The sequence below is a fragment of the Nesoenas mayeri genome, assembly GCF_963082525.1.
Source record: "Nesoenas mayeri genome assembly, chromosome: 4".
NCBI classification, from domain to species: Eukaryota; Metazoa; Chordata; class Aves; order Columbiformes; family Columbidae; genus Nesoenas; species Nesoenas mayeri.
The window spans coordinates 40,188,212-40,209,187 of NC_137540.1; the positions used below are offsets into that span (position 1 = coordinate 40,188,212).

The window sequence follows — 20,976 nt, forward strand, 5'->3', positions numbered from 1 at the left end:
CAGAAAGATGGTAAGAAAGATAAGGGAAAAGGAAGAGAGACTTAGACTCCAACTTGGAGAGTTTTAAGGGGTTTTACTAATGCTACTAAAAAATAGAGAGTATATATATAAAATATACAAAACCAACCTCACGGGCTCGATGTGGAGTTGGCGTCACTCCAGCAGCAGAGCTGGGTGTGCGGAGCTGGCGGCTCCAGCAGCTGAAGCTCAGGCCCCCAGAAGTCATGGGCGGAACTTCACAGCAAACCAGAACCTGGTTGCAGGGATGCAGGGCCCAAGGCCTGTAGGTCACAGGCAGACAGACAGGGTTCTCTCTAGATGCCGGCCATGGTCGAAGAGAGCTTGACCCTCGTGATCACCCTCTTAAATAGAGGGTGTGATGATTATGGGATAAAATACTTCTGTTGGTCAGTTCTAGTCACCTGTTTTATCCACCCCTCCTCAAACACGCCCCACTTTCAGCAGAACATGGGAAAACTTATCAGTCTTTCTTGGCTACCATAGTAATAAATCTAAACACGAGCTTCTTCAGCATTCCGTTAGTCTTCTTATCAGCACCGAGTACAGCATCCTAGGAAAAATATGCAGGCTAAGACTCAGAAAAGTACAGCTACCTAGAAGAACTTAGCTGAAAGAAAAATCACTGAAAGAGAACTGGTCTTGCTTTTAACAAAACCAGGACACTCTTGTAGACCTTATTTCTTCATAATTTGCTACTCTTCTCTATGCTCTGTGGCTGAAAATTTTGTAATAGTGTTTGTCTTGAGTTCTCTGTTTCACAGGGTACCTTTCTTTTCAACTTTAGCCTTTAGACTTCATTTGGAAACCTTCAAAATACAGCCACATCATATCTGCTGGATGGATCTCTGCCTGAGTCTGCAGGAAGGCAAAACAGGACTTCCAAGAGAAAAACAGCTCCAGGCCTCTCAGTAAGACATTACCTCTGATATTTAGGATTTGTGTGCAGAAGCAAGCAAGCAAGCAGTATAGCAGACCCAGCTCTGATATCCAAGTAGATACCGCTCAGTCATGGAATAATGTATTGCTGTATGTCAAACCCCGACTGCATAGAGAGAGGAGACCTGCACCCCAAAACTTCTCAGCTATTAGATTTGCATTTCTAATTAAGTTAGCTTGACTACATAAGGTTGTACTTCTTGGCTTTCATCAGGCGTATTACTAAAAACAACCCCTAAAGTACCTAGAGCATGCCTTTAATATTCCTGGGCTTCTGTACATTTTGATCATGTGTGTATTTCTCAAAGATTGCTTCTACTTCTGGAAATTTTTGAAGTATTGTGATGCTCGAACACCTGAATTTAGGTGTTTGTATATAAGCAAAACATGTAAGATCTCATTATAGCTAGTTTAGATCTCAGGTTCAACTCAGTTACCTGAATGCACCTAATGCCTTTGGAGATGACACCCCGGTATATCTGTGATACGTGCATGGGGCTGGTAGTTGTCTTGATGGATCTGGCATAAAAATTACAGGGGACTTATACCTTTCTGTGCTGGCAACTGAAGGCCAAGTGGGACATCCTACAACATCTGAGTAAATACCCATGGCTAGGCAATCAAATCAAGCCATATTGGTAGTTGGTGGATCTTGCAGTGATACAGCTACCGAGCTCCTGGGTATCATATTTTGCTGGTCTGAAATGCTTTCTAGATTCCGTGTGCTGGAAGAGGAGGAGCTTAGACACTAGATCACACATACGCCTGACACATGCGGGTGCCTCTAGTTCTCTTACTGAAGAGCTCAATTCCCCTCTATTGTCCCACTCCATGACAGTGCTCATCTGTGACCCCACACAGATCCAAGAGGGATCCTGTATCTTTTTCAGGAGCACAGCAGTCAAGTCATACATTCAGCCTGCTAATATATAGAAAAAAGGAGAACTGCAACTTGCATTCAATCACTACTACTGAAAAATGATTCTACTGGTTTTGAGTCTGTGATGGGAACTTTCCAAAACCACTTCTCTGAAATCAAGCTATATTACAAAGTGATCCAGATTACTAATATTCTAAATAGTATTTGTGTGTGAGTGTGTTTAAAAATACTTTAACAAATATGCCTTTATGATTTTCCAGTCATATTTATGATCAGTATTATGTATATGAACCCTAAGTAGTTGTGATCCCCATAATTTCCAAAATAATCATTTTAATGTGAATAGTCTTTAAGGAAGACACGACACCGCTTCTTCATAATAATCTTTAGGAGAATGTTGTCCTTGTTGATTTTGGTAAGAAGCATGTCTTGACAGGTAAGTAATTAATGTTTCAATTAATATCAATATTTTATACTCAACTCTTTACACTAGTGTACCAGTTATAATAAGGACATTCTTTACCACATTGTCACATTAATCATCTATATTTTCATGTAATAATGGCATCAAATAATTATATTCAAGAACCATTTGGATAATGGCCTCAGACACATGGTGTGAATTTTGGCGTAGTCTTATACAGGGACAGGATTTGGACTCGATGATCCTTGTGGGTCCCATCTAATTCAAACGCCTAAGATTATTTATTTATTTATTTATTTAATGATTCTATGATTTAGTAAAACAAGAGTTTGTATTACCATATTAACTCTTGCCGGAAAATATAATGTTAAAAGTGATCAAAATGTCAAATTCCACATTTTCTTTGACGTTAAATAAATGACGAATTTACAGTAAAGTAATTTTCAATACTAGTCAGAGCATATCTAGCAAGAGGTAATTGACATTTTTCTCATGTGCACTAGACCAAATAAAAATTGTGCTAAGTTACTGACCTTTGTTTCAGGATGTTGATAAATCACATGTAATACATCTTTTCTTTTTAGGAATCTTTAAAAAACAAATAAACAACCAAAATCTACTAAGGTGAAGAACGTTGCTCTTTGAATCAAGTTCCCTGAAAACTCATAGAGAAGCAAGGGCTTAGCTAAAGAGTTTTACAGAATATTTATTTAAAGACAAAAGTACAATAACCTAAATTCAAATAAAATTAGTCTGGATATCTGAAAAGTCTTAATGCAATTGGCTCCAGAAATGATAAAAACATATTTATATCCAACAACTAATTTTTTATGCTGTTATTTTTTGGGGAAAAAAAAAAACCACCACAACAAATGTCACCAATTCAGCCTAACAATTAGTTCAATCAAACAGGATACCAAGATGTATTGGTATCTATTGTCACCTAGACAAGATCTTTATGCAAGTCAACTTAAGTACCTCTTAAAATTAAACAGTGGCAAAGGCACACTTGCCATACTTCAAAATATCACAAAATATCACAAAATTTCAAAAAACATTTTGACCATTTTATTTAGAGCAGTCCTTTTGTGCTGGTCTGTAAGTTTCTTCCTGGGAAGGGACTATTCATTATTAAACTGAACTAAGGAAGGACTAAGAAAATTATGTGTTTAGCAAGGTATTTAGCTCTTTTTTTTTTTTTTTTTTTAATAGGTTGTGCTCCTCTTGCTATAATCTTGTTTCCATAATGCCTTAATTACTGATAAGGCTCCCTTCACTTAAAAAAAGCACAGACGAATTGAATTAATTTATTTTTAAAAATATTTTTCTTAACATTAAATATAATTATTATTTTCCATTTCAGTCACCAAGTAAGTCTGCTCTATAAAGGCACCAGACTGTGAAGGGTTAAGGTTCTCATCTGTCCTGAGGAGTAATCCTTCCTGAGTAAATCATATCCGTATTTTAATGATCTGTTAAGGGGAAACGCTATATCAGGAGCAGGGCTACATGTGCAATGTATGTACACGTTGTTCCTCCAGCTGGGATCCTGTGAGAGCCGGAAGAGCCACAGATGGATTTGCCTGTGCTGTCTTCTTGCCAAGGAGCACAGACTGGGGGCCTGAGCCAGAGACAGCAGCAGGGTTGGCTCTACTGGCTTCCCTGTGCTGACAAAACACTGGAGATCAAGAGATATAAGACTCAACTACCTAAGCCTAGTAACTTAGTGCATTTTGTATGTTTTAGGGTGTTTGATACCCTCTACAGGGCTGCTAGGTGTGAGACATATGTTTGAAATCCCTTCTGGAGTAGTAGCTGAAGACAAGGAGAGATACCATAAGGCATCTAAAATGACCACAAGTGTCACCCAGTCTGTCCCCCTTTATGTTTTAGTCTCTGGCTATAACACAACTTGGTTTTGAACAGCTGCTTGGCTAGTTAGATGCTAAGGCAGCTCACCCTGTACCTTCCACGTCTGCAGAGGTAACACCACTTACCACAACTCCTGGCTTCTCGACCAAGCAGTGCTCTGTTCCAAGTGAATCTAGAACTGTGCTTGTTGCTCTAATGGCAAATAACGCTTAGATATCACTAAAAGCTGCTGCTAAGACAACTCACTAGTTTAAATTAAACATATGTTTATGCTAGAAAGTGGTAAGGCATTTCTAATAGACAAGCAGCCTTTTTCTTTTTTTCCCAACAGGTAAGGTAAGTAAGCATCATAGATAGATTTTTTTAGAAATTGCACCTGTAATATAAAAAAGCCACCCCATACTATATAAATAAGTAGTATATTTTTCCTTTTTTATTTTGTTTTTTAAATTCAGAGTATTGTCTTGCAATAGTAATTATTTACGAAGGTGATTCTTAAAGCAGATAGCAAAATTTGTGAAATAATGCAAAAATGCTTTTAGCTTAGTAAGAAATGCCAAGAAGTCAGGTTCACCACTGAAATCTTTTAATTATTCACTTCCTGTAAATTTTTTGATTACAACTAAGATTTAAGTGATGAATCTACCTATATTTTTATATAAGGACAGAATGTTTATGTGTTTTTCAGCTATGTTATGGAATAATATCTAAATACACACAACTAGAAAAGAAACAGATTGGTGTAATCTACTGAAAGAGATTATTTAAAATCATACTGTGATCTCAAGGTGACATAAGTAGCCCCATCTTCCTGTTTTAAGTATTTTTACCACCAGATGTCAGCATTCTACAAATTTTATTATGAAATTTACTAGCGTTTTCCCTTTCAACCATTTTCCTTATCGTCATTAAAAGCTACAAAGTAACACCTTACATGGATAATCTCCTTATTCTGCAGGGGTTTATATATATATATATGTAAAGATACCCAAATGCAATGAGGAATAAGCACGAAGATCATCATGCTTCATTTTATCCACAACAGTGTTTTATACTGCTATGATAAAAGCACTGAGTTCTGTCCTACGGGCATAAAATATATTAATTGCACAATAGTTCCACTTCTGTTAGGATTTTCACTGATGTTTATTTAACTTACCTCAAACAGATCTGGTGGGTCTGGTCATCAAGAAACAAACGGACTGAATTTCATAGCAAGATTGTTTAAACCTCACGTGGCTCCACAGGCTATTCATAGTACATGCTGACGTAATGCAGGAGAGAAAAATATGACTAATATCCAATTTCAGTGTCACCACAGAACTTTTACTTGATTACACCCATATTTTTTGTGAATCAAGTTATTTAAGTGGAAGAAAGTTTCAGTTTGAATTTCAGAGACCTTTTAAAAATGAATATAATTTTAAAAGAAAGGATAAGTACAATTAGTTTAATTAGATTTCTCAATCTGAACAAATTCCTAGAAAGAAACAGAGCTGAGATTATTGGATTTTCAAAAATTCATACCGAAAAAAAAATACAAAAAATAATCAGATATATATTTTTAAATGACCAAAAACTTCAATGTCAAACAAGCAAAATGGGATTGACAAAGTCTCTCTACTTACAACCAACACAGCAAAAAATAAATTAGGTCAGCTGTAAGTATATGAAGCAAAAACTGAAGCTGCCACAACAACAACAAAAAATATAGAATAAACAAGGGTACCTTTCTTCAGGCAAATGCAAATTTTGACACCAGATTTCAAGGCACTACAGTCTGTTATACTGGTTGAACATGATCTATGCTTCATAATGGAGAAGAAAAGAATCATCTCCACAACATTTATCAAACCTCACAGGCAGTAGCCAACAGATTTGTTTTTTCTTAGAAAGCTCCCTATTTGGTTTTTTTTCAGTAGGATAAAAGAAAATAAAACAATAGAATTATAAGAAACACCATGGCCCTGAAAAGAGTCACAAATTATGCAGTCTTCTCAGTTAGCCTCCTGGGAAAACCCGTCACAGAATTTAACTGTGATCTTCTGGAACATAATCAAATTGTCTGCGTTTCTATTCATAAATACCTGTTCCACAGATTTGGCCCATATACGAGTCCAGGAACTGAGTAGATTTTGTTTTCGAGAACTTAATCCAATTAGAGAGATTAATGCAGGTAACAAATTCTTACTGCTCACCATGGCACACAGGGAAATCTTTGGTAAGAGGAGACAACTTTCACAGTTTGATAGCTCCTTCAATGAACATGGCTTTTATGTTCTAACAAATACAAATACGTATATGAATCGGTGTATTTATTGTCAAAATACAAAAATATCACATCGTACAGAAATTACCAAAACATTAAAATGCATGTTGTTCCAGAATACTATTAGCCAGCCTTGTACTTTAAATAAACAGTGGGGTTTTTATCTTTTTCCTTAAGAAAAATTTTTAACATCTATAGATCACTTCAGTATATCATATAAATTATGGCAGGAGCTCATATTATTACTTCCAATATTTTTTCATTAACTTAGAGGATTATTATTTTTTTTTAGTCAGCTGCTTTGTCACAGATTAAAACCCCTCCTGAGATTTAGGAAAATATTCTTTTATCTAATATCTTTATGATTTTGTTTGATTTGAAAGAACATCAACAATGAATCCTGAATAGCAGTTGAAAAGTATTGGATAGCACAGATTTGCATAGGATTTGTGGTAATATGATATGGTTTGTATAAAGATGCCCCCAGTTCCTGATTTTCCCTTATTTTTATGCTAAGAATATTGAAAGATGATATATACTGCTTTAGGGAGCTCAGGTTTTTCTCCTTAGTTAACATCTTCTCCATAGTTTTCACCGGGTACTCCCATTACTGCTTTTTCCTCAAATTTGGATAATCAGGCTAAGACAATGCCAGAAGAAGCATGATGAATAATTGTGGCAGGGACTTGACTGGGCAAGAGCTTCACGTTTGCTCAAAGTCGGGTAGGATTAACCCCAGTGTCATTTTCAGCCACTGGCTGCCAGAGAAGACCTGACTTGCAGAGATGAAGGTGGAAGCCGGGCCCAGCATTAGTTACCCAAGGGGCAGTGATGTGTTGGTGAAGGTGGCTACCAGAAAAGAGTTAGGGGAAAGCAAGCATGAAGTTGCAGCACCTGAGGTTACACTCCAGACAGGGGGAGGAGGAATAGTATTTAGCTTGTTAGAGAAAAAAAACAACACCACCAACAAGAAAAACACCTACTCTCACACCTACTTACATTAAATTCTGGCAGAAATCTCAAGTGTTATTATGTTTAAAATTTCTGTCAAGTTGTTTGGAAGATCTGAAGGGGAGAAAAAAATAACACCATGAAGACCCAGAGGCCTGCTATTACCAGAAATCAAACCAAACTGAATAGGCTTAGAAAGAAAAGTCAAAGATGTTATTATTTTCATAGATTGTCTTATAATTTGCACAAGTATCTGATTAATATGGTAGAGTAAAATAAATATCATTGCTCATAAGAAAGAAAGTTCACTAATCATCAAATTTCCTATTTTCCTTTAAAGGTAGCGTTGATATTAGCATAACATGGATGTTTATTCTCTGACTATACAGCTGTTACAAACTTCTAAGGAGGAGGGAATGCTTACTAAGATAAGATTTGTTCAAAGTAGGAACAAGAAAAAGAGAGCTGTGTACCATAAAAAAGAAAGAAGTCCAAAACAACCATCCTCATAAAACACAGAAATGATCAGAAACTCTGCCTGAGAGTGATGGGGATATCCTTTCAGAATTAGGAGGAATCATCCTTAAAGATGAACCCAGAGTCCCAAAATGACCTTGCTCCAGCATAAGACTGTCTTATTTATGATCTGTTAACTAATTATTTACCCATACAAGAAATTGCCTATGGCTGACTAGTCTTAAAACATTTTGACAAGAAACTATGTCAAAAGCCTTTTGGATGTCTAAATAAATTGGAAATGAAAGAGACTGCTGACAACCACATGGCTGCTGACACACTGAAAAGACTCCAGAAGGTTTGTTAATGGACTTCCATTGATAAAAATCATGCCGAGTCTTTCCCAAATGTATTTGATTTATCCAGGTACCCATTAATGTATTTTTTTTTACTGTAGATTCTAAAAATATCCTGTTGAATAAAGATAATGGGCTTACAAGCCCACAGGACATCAGAATACTATAAGAGTCTGCAGGATCTCAGCTGACTCTTCTTCTATAACTAGAATAGAAAAATTTCAGGCAATAGAGTACTGATTAACTCTATATTTAAAATTAAAAAAATCTGTTTTATCAGACTAAATATTTTCTGCATGTGAGTGTATATTTGAAAGATATGAACAGTGCAATCACTTAACTTTAACTATTACATTGCAAAAAATCCTAACATATCTCACTTGGTTTTAAACAAATGATGCAGATGCCAGATTTTCCTGACCGCTCAACCTCAAATCTTGACTTTATTTTCTGTTAATGAATACAACCCTGCTTTGGTGGGGCCAGGATTATGTCTGCAGCAGTGGTCCTCTTCTGCATCAGCCCTGAGCTGCTTTAATTGACACAAACTCTACCTGATTGTTCCATGCTGCATATGTAACACATCTGCTCTGCCATCATGTCACTCATGCTGGGAAGGGAAACCAAGAACACATGGCCAGACCACCAGTGAATTGGTCCTGCTGTCACAATTAAAGGTGACTTGCAGGTACAGGTTTCTGTTGGCCATCATGCAAGCCTCTTGTTAATTTTTTCAAGTCTTTTTTTATAATGATGGGGATCAGTGCCAAAATTGCTGTTGTTACCATGTTGTTGCTATGGCAATATGCAAAGAGCTTCTGCCCTCAAATCATCCTTCTCACAGAAGTTTCAAAAATGCAAAAGAAAAGCAGGTAGATCAGAACTGCTGATTCAAAGAGCAACTAAAGTTATGTTCCCTGGGGCTCACATTTACCTGTCCAGACTCCACTTGACATGGAGAAAGAGTCCACAAGAGCTTGTACAACATGGGCAGAACCATTTTCTCAGGACAAATTTCTCCCTGCAGAATAGCTGCCAGGAATCCTGGTTGATGCTTAGATTACTGAAAGCTCAAGATAATCCACTTCTCTACTAGTAACCAGATCTCTCTTTGTACCAGCAGAACCACTTACCTGCTGCCATCATTGCTAATAACTGTTAAATACTGAAGTGTTGGCATCCTCTGCAGATATCTGAAAGAAAAAAGAAATTATACTTGAAAATCTCAAAACGCAGAAACTGATGGAGTTCTACTCTTGTAAAAAATGTAAGTCAGAAGAATTCACATGGGACAGAAAGAGCTGTTATATATACTAAGCGCTTTGAGCTTGTTCTTCAATGTAAAATGGAGGCAGTATTGAAATGTGATATCACCTGGAGACATGAATCAGTTTGCTGCCTAACAGTATTTATTTGCAGCATTTCTGTGCAACCCCACAGAAAGAAAATGTTGTTTTTTTTAAAAGAGAGCTTGTATAAAAACCACTTTTCCGCTCCTGGGATGAAATTCATTGTAGTTTGCTCCTTAATCAGTAAGGTGAATTGATCTGTGTTCTTCAGAAAACCAGCTATATTAATACTGGTGATAACCTAGAACTGAATAATTAAAAAATGCATTGAATCTTAATGGTGGAAAGAACTCTATGAACTTATGAACTTATGATCAAATACTTATGATCAATGCATACACATGACAATTCAAATAACTGCACTAATTCAAGATTAATAATTCTGTATACTATTAAAGACAATGTATTTATAGATAGCAGAAATTGTAGTAGAAATCCTGTTTTATCTCCTGTAACTAAAATAATAATATCCTTAACTGTTTAGAAATACAAAATTAGCAAATCATTACAGTGTCTCCTATTTTAACTACAGTACCCAACTATATGATACATTGCCCTCAGGAATGAGGAATAGCTGCCTTTTTCTCACACCCTACTGTGGATGCTCATCCCCAATTCACTACTGCCTAAACCACACTGATTGAATGGTTTGTGTGGTTGTGCTGAAAACTAGACATAATGATAAGATCCTGCTGAGGGATAAAATAACCTTGTGTAAAAAAACCATGAGGTCATGTGTGTAAAGGAAAATGGGTTGGAAGGATTTCTAACTGAAACAATTTTTAATCTGTTTTGTAACATGCTATTAGCAATATTGATGGAGCAGAGCAAACTGTGAAGAATAAACAAAACTAGGGCTGAAAACTTCTTAAATTGGAATTTTCATTTAACTGCATCCTTTTGTACAGAAAAAAAAAACCCAAACAAAACAACAACAAATAGATTGATCTACAGTTGGTTTTCTTGTTTCTGAAAAGCACAATAGTCACATGTTTAGACTAAACACAGAAGATACTATAGAAATCACAATTCATGCAACCTACCTTAGGATAAATCAGCTTAGGTTGTCAACAAACAGAGAAGAGTCTGGATTCAACCAAATATGCCCAGACATTGAAGCAAATCAGTTATGACTCATGTGCTGTGGGAAGCTTCTCTGCTCCCTTGGCTTGTGCTGCTGATGAAAAATTGTTTGCCATTATGGCATCTGTTCTCATTAAGAGCACACAAAAAGCCATATAACAGCTAGTTAACCAAGAAACAACCACATTACGTTTTCTTAGTGAACTTGTGTTGATTGACACAGCTATAGATTTCTCTTAAGCATTTAAATTACTTTACATGCTCGGAAGTATGGTAGTACTGTTGTTGAGGTTTTAAAGCATTAGCCACCGTGAAACCTGGGTATCAGTATTCTTAGCAACATTCAAACTGATGTCAGACCACCTTCTGTTGAGCTATTCCAAATGACACTGCAGTAATGTGAATCATGCCCAGTTGTTCCCTTGACTAGCATGTTAAAAATACAACAATATGACATGCTACCTTGCTCTTGATAGACTATGAAATTTTGGTTTTAGAAATTATTTTACTCTCTTGTTGTCAGGATATAGCATTTCTGAAACTAAATGCTGATTAAGAGACTTATTTGAAATAATCTGCACATGGGCAATGACTGGAAATTTTATTGCAGTGGAACAAACTATCCAAAACTGAGGCAGATTTTCTAAAAATGGGAAGGCTGTACACTGTACTTTTACCAGTGTGTGGTTTGTAAAGGTACAGGCCAGAGGGAATTGTGTCATGAAAGGGGATGAGAATATCACTCTTTAGAGTTAGGATTATTTTATCTTAATTATTCATTGCAATGAGATTTTTTTGTCACAGATTTGACAAAGATACATTCTCTAATTAATGTAAAATCTGCAGATTAATATTTTTAAAATTTTATTCCTTGTTCTCATAATTTCTGCTGAAGGAACTATCTCCTTGAACATCTAGAAGTAGGTTGTACAAAAATTGTGTAAAAATTGAGAACAGTCCTCCAATAACAAGGACAACAGAAGGAACAAGCTTATTCCATTTCTGATTACAATGATTTCTCCAGTATAGGCAAAAAACCCCCAAAACAAACGAACAAACAAAAAACCCTACACAACACAAACAATTAATAAGTACACAAAGTACACAAGTGTGTTTATTACATTTTTGCAAGCACTTTGTTCTACATTTCAAAAACGCCACCATCAAGCTGTTGGCACATTTATGTACAAAACAGATTAATTGTAATGCCTGCTACAAAGCATTCTTTGTGAAAATACAAACTCTAATACCAGAGAGGAGCCAAAAGCATTAACATCATTACATGTGTTTAAAAGACATAGTTTTAAAAATCAGCACAAACGTTTTAAGACACAAAACTGAAACACTACAATATAGAATCCAAAAGAGGTTCCTAATACTTTTTGCAGAACTGTAATACCTGTACTGCACATTATCAGAAAACTGCTGATCCTGTAGGACAGCCTAAGCGTTAAAAAAGAAAAGAAAAAAAAGAGAAAAAAAAAACAAAGGCAAAACCCCAAATCAAAAACACAATCAAAAAACCCCCAAAACAAGCAAAAGAAAAGAAAAAGAAAAAGAAAAAAATAAATCAACTAATACTACTTAATGCATTATCATGCCACAAGTAACTATAGGATTACCCTCTACTTACTACAAGAATTGTTAAAAATTACTGATGATGCATGACTAGTAATAGTACAAAGAAGAGTTTTACTCAAGAAGTTTTATTAGAAATGCACTTACACTGAGAGAGAATTCACAATGGTCCAATAAGTGCACAAAACTACCTAGGATTTTTAACACTGACAAAAATGTCTTGTCAGGCTACATCACTTTAAAAGACACTTTACAGCATTCTTGTAGCATTAGAAATAGGCAAAAAAAAAAAAATCCACTAGATTTGGTCCAATAATACTGACTTTTCTTAAATAGGGTTTTTTGTTTTGTTTTTGATACAGGTAATTCTTTCAAATTAAGATGACCTATCTTTCTGATAACATTTTCCTATCAAAATAAAGGTTCAAATATATTACTACACTTTCAAATAATAAGCTCTGTAGTGGTCTTTCACCTTACTTTAACGTAATACAGGTAAACCATTATGTGTAGGAAAGCTAGAAGCCAAGCTACAACATTTATGGAAGTCTCCTTTAATATATCTTTACAGTTCAGACAGGTGCAATCCATTTAAATTTTTAAAGCAGGTAAAAAGACATCTGACTCCTACGGTCACTGCATTTTTGATATATTACTTTCATAAATGTAGCTAAGCAGTAATTTCTTACATTATCACATGAATAGCTTCAATTTAGCATAACCATCTCAGAATTAAAGAGAGATCATTCTGTAAAAAACTATGGTTAACTATCACTTAATTAACAATTGTCTATGTACCATAACTGTTTAACAGGTAGCCGTGGTATTGAATTCCTTCAAAAGGCAAGTGGCCATGCATTGTTAGCACCACGGTCTGCATGCTCACAATACAAACAGGAATTATCACCCATGGAACTTGGAACAAGAGAATATTCTTTAAAAACATCAATAATAATACAATGTTAACAAAGATAAGAAGCACTTTTTTCTTTTTTTTTCTTTTTTTTCTTTTTTCCTCTTTTTTTTTTTAATTTTTATTTTTTTTACCCACTATTACAAATTTAGAAATTGCACCTTTGATTGTTTAGAATGTTCTTAGGACCTTCATTCAAGTTGATCAGGGTCCATCTGGCAAGTTTTCCAAATATAAAGGAAAGTCATCAGAGTATTTTCTTCATATATTGTACATCATGTACAATGGTCCCTTTGATTTATACCTGTAGTTAAAGTAGTTATTGAACTCAAAACTAAAAAGTATAAAAAGCTACCTTTTTTTCAAAAACATATAAGAAACAATGCAAAAGGTGTTATGCATAACACATACAAAGTGATTAAAAAAATCAAACACATATTTGTATCTGACAGTAGTTTAGTATCCTTGATCTAGCAGAACTAATTAGCTTAAAAGGATTCAGAAAAGGCTATTTAGGAGTTCTGTGTTAGAGAATGGTCACACAAAGTAAGAACTAATTAAGAAACCAAGTGCTAGACAACCAAGAATTGTACATGAGTGATATGTAAGTCACCCAAACTATCTTTTGTGAGAAGCACTTTCAATTGTTTTTAAAATAATTGGATGGCCTTTAGTTAAACAACAAAGCATTCACATTAGAAAGTAAGACAAGGTTTTCTTTTATGTGTAAGCATTGAGCCGCTCTTTAGAGCGAGTAGAATGAATATCATGAAGCTCTTGTTCCTCCTTTGATTTAATATCCTCATATTTTTGCATTCTGCAAGCATCTTTCACATAGGCCCAGTTGGCAGACAAGACCATGAGATAATGAACCTGTAAGAGAGGTAACATGGAGTTAGGAATCAACAGAGCTAGTCAGAACAGAACAATTTCAAACTTGAAAGCTGTAGGATAGAGATCAGGTTTTTGTCAGAAGGAACTAAGCGTCTTTAAGTCAAGAAGTAGTACAGCAACATGATGTGAAGTTCAAGCTTGAGTTTCTTTAGTCCTCAGATTACCCAGCTCACAGTTGTTACTGTTACTGTGACTAGTAATTGGTAGCAATGGTTATTAAAAAAAAAAAAAAAAAAATAGAAGAACTGAAAAAAAATCAACAAATCATCCATGCTTTACTATTTCAGTGAGTTTGCAAATCTACATGGAAAAATGCCTTCTGGTTATTTCTGGCAGACTTTTCCCCATTGAATCACTCTTTGTTAAAGTAGTTGCTTAAGACAGAAAAGTGCCATAGACACATCTGTAAACTTCTGATTACATATCTAGTACAATTACAGCAGGATTAGTGGTTGGTTTTTTTCTTGTTAAAGTTAGCATTAACTTTCCATTTAGCCATGATTTCTTTCTTTCACCTACAATTCCAGCTATTTTGTTGAAACTGGCTGATTTGGGAAAAAATGTCAAAAATTGGAAAATATGTTCAGCTAGGCAAAATAAGACAAAATATAGCTACAAATAAACTCAAGGTCTTAAGAGGGCACACATCTGTCATCATTTAATTTAGCAATTTTATTTCACTGTTATATTAGTTATACCTCAAGTTATTTATGTAATTCTTTAAAATGCAGGGGAAACAAAAAAAGTCATTTGTATGATTCCAAAAGACAACTTCTGTATACATCCTGAATGGAGCAGAAACAATTTTTATGTTCCATGTAGATTTTTGAATATGTAAAAATACATTTTTTAAGAAAATGAAATTGTGAGCTTTCCAAGTGTTCCATCCAAAAATAAAATAAAATATTATCTGAAAAGGTGGAGAAAAAACCCCACAGCCTGTGATTATTATACAGTTTATTGGTGAGTATTGGAGATTGGACCTGACTCACTTGCAGCCAACACAAATCACTGGATGAGCTACGATTATATACTGCCAAAGAGCTTGGTTTATATATGTTAGCAAATGGGGAGGACGGAATGTCTATGAATACGTCTCAGGATAAAACATCAGTTAAAGGATATTGGCAATATTGTCACATGAACAAATGTTTTTTACCTGGCTTTAAATAAATTTAATCTGAAAGTCAGTGAAAGGTATCTTACCAGTAGAAATGTTATGTCCTGCAAATGTTTTCCACTATAAATACTGGATGTAAAACACCCTAATTTTACCTTTGAGATGAAGCTTAGTAGCTTATAAAAATCAAATGGCAAGGCTGCCAGTGACTGAGCTTAAAAATCAGTAGATGTCCGGTCTTCTGAATGGTGAAAATGAGTGGTCAAACAAGTAATAAATTCTAACACACCACCAATACAAGGAATGAAGCTGAGGCCTCCTAAGAACTGCTGCCAAAAATACTTTATTCAAAGCTCCTCCTTCAGGGGCAGTTAGGTGCTGCCTGCCTTCAGTATCTTTTGGACTTAGTTTTCTCAGTCTTTGCACTTGTGGCCATCTACAGTGTGAAGTCTACCTCAGCTGCCTGGTAGAGCAACAAACTGCTCTCCTGTTCACTTCAGCTTCCCAAGTCTGAGCCTTTCAGGACATTTGCAGACTTTGAAAGTTTTCCTTTTGAAGGTGGACCTCAAATGTCCAACCTTCAATCTGCTGGATCTGCTTGCAAAAGGCTTCTCACTTTCTCTAAACTTGTCTCCCCCTCACATTAGGATGTGCTCTGTTGGATTTGTATTCAGCCATAAAATAAAAATGTTCAGTAACAGTATTCAACTGATCTGTTCTAGGACTCTCTGGACATTTATTCCTCCACTAGCAGGCTTGCAAATACTTTCTGATGAGAGGATCTTTTAAATTTGTGTTAATCAACCACCTCAGAGGCCACAGATAATTTCCTGAAATAAAACAAATGTTCCAACTCTCCCTAAGAATTCAAGAAACTAAACTAGGATTCAATTAGTGGAAAATGGAATAGAGTAATCATAAAAACACCCTGAGAGCATGCAAATTCCCCTGTCCATATTGGACTGTTGTAGACACACAAGTATCTTAGACTCATATTAAATGAATTGAACCAATTTAGTATGTTCTTTCTTTTTTTTTTTTTTGGAAAGGACAATGCTGGATTTTTCCAGAATGTTTGGTGGCAACTGTTACTGACTAGTGCAGGCTAATGTACGTTCCTTAATCTGAATAATTAAGACAAAGGAAACCATTTTGAAACTCCTCAAAGGACCAAATATTTTTGGTGTCTTTTTTGTCCTGGTGGTTTATGGCAAGCTTTTACCCAGTTAATCCCTGTTTGAGAAATATACGCTGAGTGTGAGGAGCCATAAAACAGGAAGAGGTGTTCAGAGAATCTGTCCTCTAGGAAAAAGACTGCAGGTAGTAGTAGTTCTACTTATCCTTAGGAGTTTCCTAACATCTGTAGCACAACACTAGCAGCACGACCTATAATGATAGTGCAAGTGCTGGAGATGGCAGCATGCACTGTGTTACTCTGGGGCACTTTCTGATCATAATTTAGCACACAGGAAAAAGAAACACCTTATATCTAACTCAGTTGTTCCAAAAGCATTTACTATGAGTGCTCTTCAGATCCGATATTTCTAGATCAAATGAGAGACACTGATGTTGGATCCCCATTCTGCCGAATTAAATGCCTTAAATTTCCTCAATAGTAAAATTCTTGAGAAAAATCAAAAGAAATAGGCTGGTAATCTTTATAATTCTGTCATCTCAGACAATAATAATTTGCATCCAATGAAAACACCAGCACCGGTCCCTCAAGAGTAACATTTCAATTACAAAATGCAATCTGAACTTTGAACAGATTGTAGATACAAGAATCCTAGAAGTGGGGCATTTCTAGGCCGTGTATTCACATCTGCCAGAAAAACTTGCAACTGAAGAATATATGATAGAAATGGGACTGTGTAGGCACATTTCTTATCCTCACCAAATATTTGCTAACAGCCCAGTAAGAGACAAATTTAAAACGAATGTCTTGTAGTTTCACTTGGCATTTTTCTTTTACTAAAAAAAAATAGAAAAATTATTCTGAAGACACACTTGCCACAGTCTGACCTTCACCCAACTCCTATTTTTTGCCTATTCCTTCCTTAAAAGTTCCAGAACCAAACATCTGGAATAACTGTTGAAAATTCTTGGAGTTCACATTCATTATAAGTAGGACAACTTTCCCAGGAACAACTACTTTATCTAATATAATCTCAAATACATATCCATGTTACATAATGACATGTACATTTAACAGTCCCTGTGTTTTTTTTTGTTTAACACCAAGTTCCTAGATAACATTGTAACATGAAGGAGGTCATCTCTAAGTGGCTGTTTAATTGCATTTCACACTTCTGTGACCTGAAAAGCCTGAAGCCAGTGGGGCCCTGTCAAGGCTTGTTCAGACTGAAGCAGGGCAGCTTCCACAGTCTGCCTCAGGATGTTTCAATTACAGACATATGCAAGACAGCACAAAATTGTTCCATACCTATGATACATTCTTGCTTAGATTTCTTCATAAGATGAAATAGTGCTTCAGCCTTTTGAAACTGTGGAATTGCATCTAGGCTAAGAAAGGGATTGGTTTTGCTTTGTTTTTCCTTTCCTTTTGGCATATGTTATTATCTCAGCAGGACAGGAGGCCAAATAACATTTTCCTAGCCTTGCATACATCTAAAATCCTGCAGAAGTGCACAATCATACTGGGGGAGAGAGACTAGACCACTTACACATTTAACTTGTTTCAGGAGAACTGATTGCATCTCCATCTTACAGGACATAAGACTTGTGGAAGTTCAGGCAGAAGAGTACTGCTCATATGGTGACTTTTGAGAAGGGAAACTGTGTATCTCATAATTCAGTTTTGCTGTAGTGGGTTTGGGAAAACATCACAGGCAAGATGCTTACTAACTTTACAATTAACCCTTTGGGATAGCAGAGTTTACATTAAACAACTTTATATCTTCTATATGACAACACTGACAACAATAAAACTAGTATGTATTACTTCAATTATCATTTCTGTATCCATGTCTTATCCATTCAGACATAAAAAATAACAGAGATGTTCAGAATTATGCGTTCAAATGAAGTATGATTCAAAAACCTGGCTATTTTTTCTGTGCCTAAGACTTGCAAAAAGCATCTACAGCATAAGTAATTCTATCAGGATTTTTCATCTTGGCCTGGAGTTTAAGAATAATGATTTTTTTAAACAAACTATTTTACATTTTCCTTTTCTGCAAAATAAAGCTTTCCCTGACAGATACTGTAAAAATATGAGCTTTTCTATACTTTGATCCTAGCTCATATGTTAATTCTCTTTTCAACCCAAAAGAGCATTCTCCTTGGGAGACCGAAGAGACAGCTAGTGAATTGTGAAAAAATTCCAACATTCATATAAAAATCTGAGAGCAAGTGAGAGATTAAAGTAGTAGATATGGGAAGATTGTGACTTGTGACTAATGGTTCTGCAAGTATTAACTTTTGTGTGCACGTGGTTTTTGCATTAAATGACTACATTTTGTTTAAATATATCTTTAAAATACATTTTCATTAAAAGTATCCTGGTGACAGATGGTCTTAATATTTATGAACAAGTTGATTTTTTTCTTTGTGAATTTCATGACAAATATTGACATTAAAAGAGTTAAAGAAATCTGCACATATTAAATAATCTTGCACTTGCGAATGCCTACAAATACAGAAGTTAGGAGAATATCAATGTCATGACTTAAAATGTCATTTAATAGAGCAGGTTTTACCAATTCAGCTATTCAGCAGTCTCACTGATGATGTACTACTATTACTGGTTGGCAATAAATACAAAATACTACTTCAGTCAGATGGACTATTCTATTTTAATCTGTTAACAAGAAATATTTTAAAAGTGTCATAAATTCATAAGTTTTCACTTTTGTAAAGGACCAGTATTTTAAACTAATTTTGCTGTTAAGTAGTAGTATTAAATTGCACAAACACAGAGATCTGCTACTGTCGTGGATATATACAAAGACCAATTTTGTTAAATCATATTTGTGATTATTCTTGCAAAAGCACATATAGGGAGGGGCATTGGTTATCCAGTGACTTAAATGGCTCTGCACACTTTGTTCCTCGCTGTAGCCCATTGCTGATACCTTACCACCTCTCCTAATTTGAGCACAGGATCTAGAGAAAAAGATGTTTTCTTCTTCCTATATAGACATTTAGGACCCAAAATTTATTTTTCCTCCCCTAAATTACTTCTTCCTTGTGAAAGCAAACTTCCCTTAAAGAAAGAGAACCTGTTAATATCTGCATGTCTGACCACAAAATACTGAATTTTCCTTCATGTCTTGTCCTCAGTCTTTGGGCTACAGTGTCAAGTGTGAAGTTTGAAGCACACTGCTCAACCTATAAATGTGGTCTGGTATGTCAGTTCTAGAAAATACCACCATCAAAGAGTGGAATGTGCTAGTCTTTATCAGGTACCCAACATATCATAATCATAGGACAAACCCAAACAATTAAAATACCAAAATAATATATATACAAAACAATTGTGAGCATTTAATAAAACACACTTTAGCAGCATTTGCACGCTACACAATTTACTAGGACTTAAATCTTTAACTTATATTTCTGTTGAAACAGTCAGTGTTACCATGCCTGCACTGTGCAGTCACAGAATCCAATAAGAAGCATACTTGGGTTTGCTTCAAAAATATGTGAATAAATGTGAGCCATCAAAGTGAATTCCTACTGGATTAGTAGGATTCTTTGATATGGTACTGGGAGCGTTGAAGGTTTTTTTTTAAAACTTCATTGAATGTATCACATATTTAAACTACATGGCTTAATATATTTATTTAATTTGCTTCCATTGAAGATCTGTTTGTTTTCACTGAAAATGTTTTGGTGGCTAATCTGATTCAAAACTCTTATGTCAAATGCAGAATTGCTATCCCAACAAAGTAATATTTTATAATTACTACTGAATATACTTCAAAACAATAATGCACTAGAGAACTAATGGTCTCTTGGGTATACCTTTCTAACATTAATGTATATATAGTAATAGCATTGAGTGATAGTATGGAAATTAAGTAACTGATACTAAGTAACAACCAGAATGTATTAGCAATTTGGGTGATGATGGAAGTACAGAGTGTTGGGTAGCTTACCATAGCAATGACTGCTGCTCCAGCTCCAGCAAGTGCCACAATGAAGAGGTGGAATGTCATGTTTAGCTGCAAAGGGGAAAAAAGAAAAGGAGTTTCATGGTCCTAAACTATACAGAAACTGAACAAAAAGTCAGAATAACGTAAATCAAATAATTACCTTTCTGGTGTCACCTCTCTACAAAAGTAATGATGACTAATATTTTTACCAAAATATTGACATCACCCCATGACATTGTGCTTGCTTTGCTACAATACTCATATTAGGGCATAGAGCATAATTATATTTTAAAATATTGTATTTAAATCATAAAATATCAGGAAAACTAATTATTTAAAGATAAACAGTTCAGCACTGGGTTTGGTGTTCTTTGGTTTGTTGTTGTTGGGGTTTTTTTTTTGGTTTTGTGGTGGTTTTTTTGTTTGGTTGGTTTTTTAATTACGAATCTATCTTACCAGATCTACAAATGTTTGTGGTGGTTTCTCTAGTGGCACAAGCAGCCTAAGAAAACCACATTTCCCTTCATTAGCTGTAGCTTTCCATCCTCGTGTATTGATTTATTTGCTTCCCAAATTTGCCAATAAAATTTGTTCATAGTGACATACGATCAAGTTAACCACCTTCCTCACCCCACCCCAAATCAAATTATTATGTTTGGTTTTAATTTCAGTGGTCTATTTTACACAGCATCCACTGAGTGTTAACTGCACAGTAATTCACTCTAAGAAGATTTACTCAAACATAGTAAGACCCAGT

The 20,976-nt window shown here is 35.2% G+C and overlaps 1 protein-coding gene across 1 annotated transcript in view; it reads right to left on the minus strand.

Moving 5' to 3' along the window:
* Nucleotides 1–13,760: 13,760 nt before the first annotated feature.
* Nucleotides 13,761–20,976, minus strand: part of GPM6A (glycoprotein M6A) — a gene marked incomplete at its 5' end in the record, with an annotated part of 111,132 nt that continues 103,916 nt past the window's right edge. The window contains 2 exons of the mRNA XM_080343137.1: nt 13,761–13,961; nt 20,223–20,288. Coding sequence (XP_080199263.1) covers nt 13,809–13,961; nt 20,223–20,288 — 219 coding nt within the window. The 3' untranslated portion in view covers nt 13,761–13,808. The remainder of the gene's footprint in view (nt 13,962–20,222; nt 20,289–20,976) is intronic.